Below are 2,329 nucleotides of genomic sequence, written 5' to 3' on the forward strand. Positions count from 1 at the left end.
GGGAGAAATATAGACAGATGAACAGTCAAAAATGGTGACCAACAGTAGAGAAAGTGCGGGGGAAAAAGGAAAAACAGGGAGGAAGAACTCTGCAAGAAATACAAATGATGAGAAGGCTAGGGGGGATGGGATACAACAGAGGTAAAACAGAGCAGGAAAGGACAGATGGAGAGAAATTCAGATCGGAAGAAAAGTAAAGGAGAGAAAGATTGAAAAATAAGCCAAGGAGAGAAAGAAAAAAGGACAGAAGAGCAAAGCAAGCAAGGAATTTAGATGTGGAAGAAACTCAAACGAGATCAAAGGTAGAGAAAGAAGCAATCAGAGATGGAGAATGTGGTGGAAAATACGAGAGGGAAACGACGGAGAGGAGAAAAGACGAAGAGAGAAAAAGAGATAAAGGAAAATAGAAGGGGAGAAAAACATGAGAGAAAGGAAGGTAGTGAGAAAGAGAAGGAGAAAGATAGAAGGAGTGAAAATTAGAGGAGGAGCAAAATGACAAATTTAGACGGGGAGAAAGACAGAAAGAAGAACAGTCAGCAATGGAGACAGAAGAAAAAGGAAAAAGTTTGAGGGAGAGAAATTAAAGAAGGATAGAGAGACGGTGCAAAAATTAGAAAAAAACATCAGAAGATGTGGATACAAGGCACAGGATAGAAAAAACATTATAGGAGAGAGAGCAGATAAACACAGACGATGAAAGAGACAAAGGGGTGAAAGATCGATGGGGAAAAAGAGAGGATGGGGGACAATAAAAGAGAAGATACATGGGGAGGAGAAAAATGAAAAACGAAAAAGGCAGAGGGTAGACACAGATAGAATAGAGGCAGAATATGAAAAGATGAGGAGAAAAGCAAAGAATGCCAGATGAAAAGAAAGACACAGGAGAAAAATACAGAAGAAGAGAGATATAACTTTATATACAGTAAAATTTGGCTCTTCTAATGTTAATCATAATCGTTTTAAACATCTCAAAAAGACAAATGGCAGAAAGGCTGATAAAGACAAAGAAAACGACAGAAGGAGTAAGACACAAGAAAGGAAAAGCAGAAGAGATTAAAGGCAGATGTAAAGAAAAATATATGGAAGGAAAAGCAAAGAGAAGAAAAATAGATGGGAAGTTAATCATTGGAAAGAAGCAAAAGAGTGCAGAAGATCAGAACGAAAATGTTAGACTGTGGCAGAGATTGACGATAATAAGTGTGGAGAAGGAGAAAGACAAGAGAATAGAAGGAAAATACAAGAGGAGACATTCAGAAAAGAGCAAGATGAATGGTGGAAAAGACAGAATGGGAGAAAAACAAAAGATGAAAGAGGTATAAGAGAAGGAACACAGATGAGGAGGAAAAACAAAAGTGAGAAAATCAGACCCAAGTGAAGCTAAGGACAGAAAACCGAAGGGGAGCAAGACAGATGGCCAACAGGGGAGAAAGACCGAAGGGAAGAAATATCACTTTATTACAGTAAATAGCAAAATTTGATATTTCTGGTAGTAATCACAATGGTATCATATAACTAAAACAAGCAAAAGAATAGAGGGAGAGAGATTCATAAAGGGAGAAAACAAGGCGATATCGAAATAAAGAGATAGACAGAGAAGAAAAGATAGAGGAGTTAGAAAAGAAAAACGAAAAAAAAACAGATGAGGGTAATGGCACAAAAGAAGAAATAGTGATGAGGAGAAAGACAAGTGGAAAGGAAGATAGAAGAAAAAGAACAAAAATAACGGGAAGCAAGATGAGTAGACAATCAAAGGAGAAAAAACAGAAATGAAAAAATTACGATGGGTGGAAATATAGATGAGAACAAATACAGAGGAGAAACCAATCAGCAGTCGAGAAAGGCAAAGGAAAAAGAAGCGAGGAGTAGGAGGAAGGAAAAAGGTGGAGGGCATACAGAATGAAAAAGACAGAAAGGAGAAAGATGAAGGGCGAAAAATGCAGAGGAGTAAGTACCGAAGAGCAGAAATACAGAAGATGAAAACGACAGAAGAGAAGAAAGATAGATGGGCAGAAAATTAAAAGAGGGAAAGCAAGCCAAACGGGAGACAGCACAAGGTGAGCAAGAAAGTAAATGATAAATGTAAAGAACGATACCAGAAAAAAAAAACAAAAGAGCAGAAATATCACTTTGTTTTGTAGTAGAAGTAGCAGTAGTAGACAATTTTTTACCTAAGAATAGCGCATCTAAGTATAACGGAACATATAAGTCAATATGAGGCCTGGTTTAGGAAATATTCGATTTCAAAGTCAAATCTTTAAAGAATGTCTGAAAACCCTACATTTTATTTTAGCAATTCTATGAAATTGGTTGGAATTTTTAAGAAATTAGA

At 36.9% G+C, this 2,329-nt stretch overlaps 1 protein-coding gene across 1 annotated transcript; it reads left to right on the forward strand.

Annotated features, from left to right (window-relative positions):
* Window positions 1–980: 980 nt before the first annotated feature.
* On the forward strand, window positions 981–2,018 carry LOC135128824 (uncharacterized). Its single transcript, XM_064055903.1, has 2 exons — window positions 981–1,313; window positions 1,797–2,018. The coding sequence occupies exons 1-2, from the start codon at window positions 981–983 to the stop codon at window positions 2,016–2,018; spliced, it is 555 nt and encodes a 184-aa protein (XP_063911973.1).
* The last annotated feature ends 311 nt before the right edge of the window (window positions 2,019–2,329 follow it).

This window comes from Zophobas morio, unplaced genomic scaffold (genome assembly GCF_036711695.1).
Source record: "Zophobas morio isolate AGI-343-1 ecotype UQ-CSIRO unplaced genomic scaffold, CSIRO_AGI_Zmor_V1 ptg000014l, whole genome shotgun sequence".
Classification (NCBI taxonomy): domain Eukaryota; kingdom Metazoa; phylum Arthropoda; class Insecta; order Coleoptera; family Tenebrionidae; genus Zophobas; species Zophobas morio.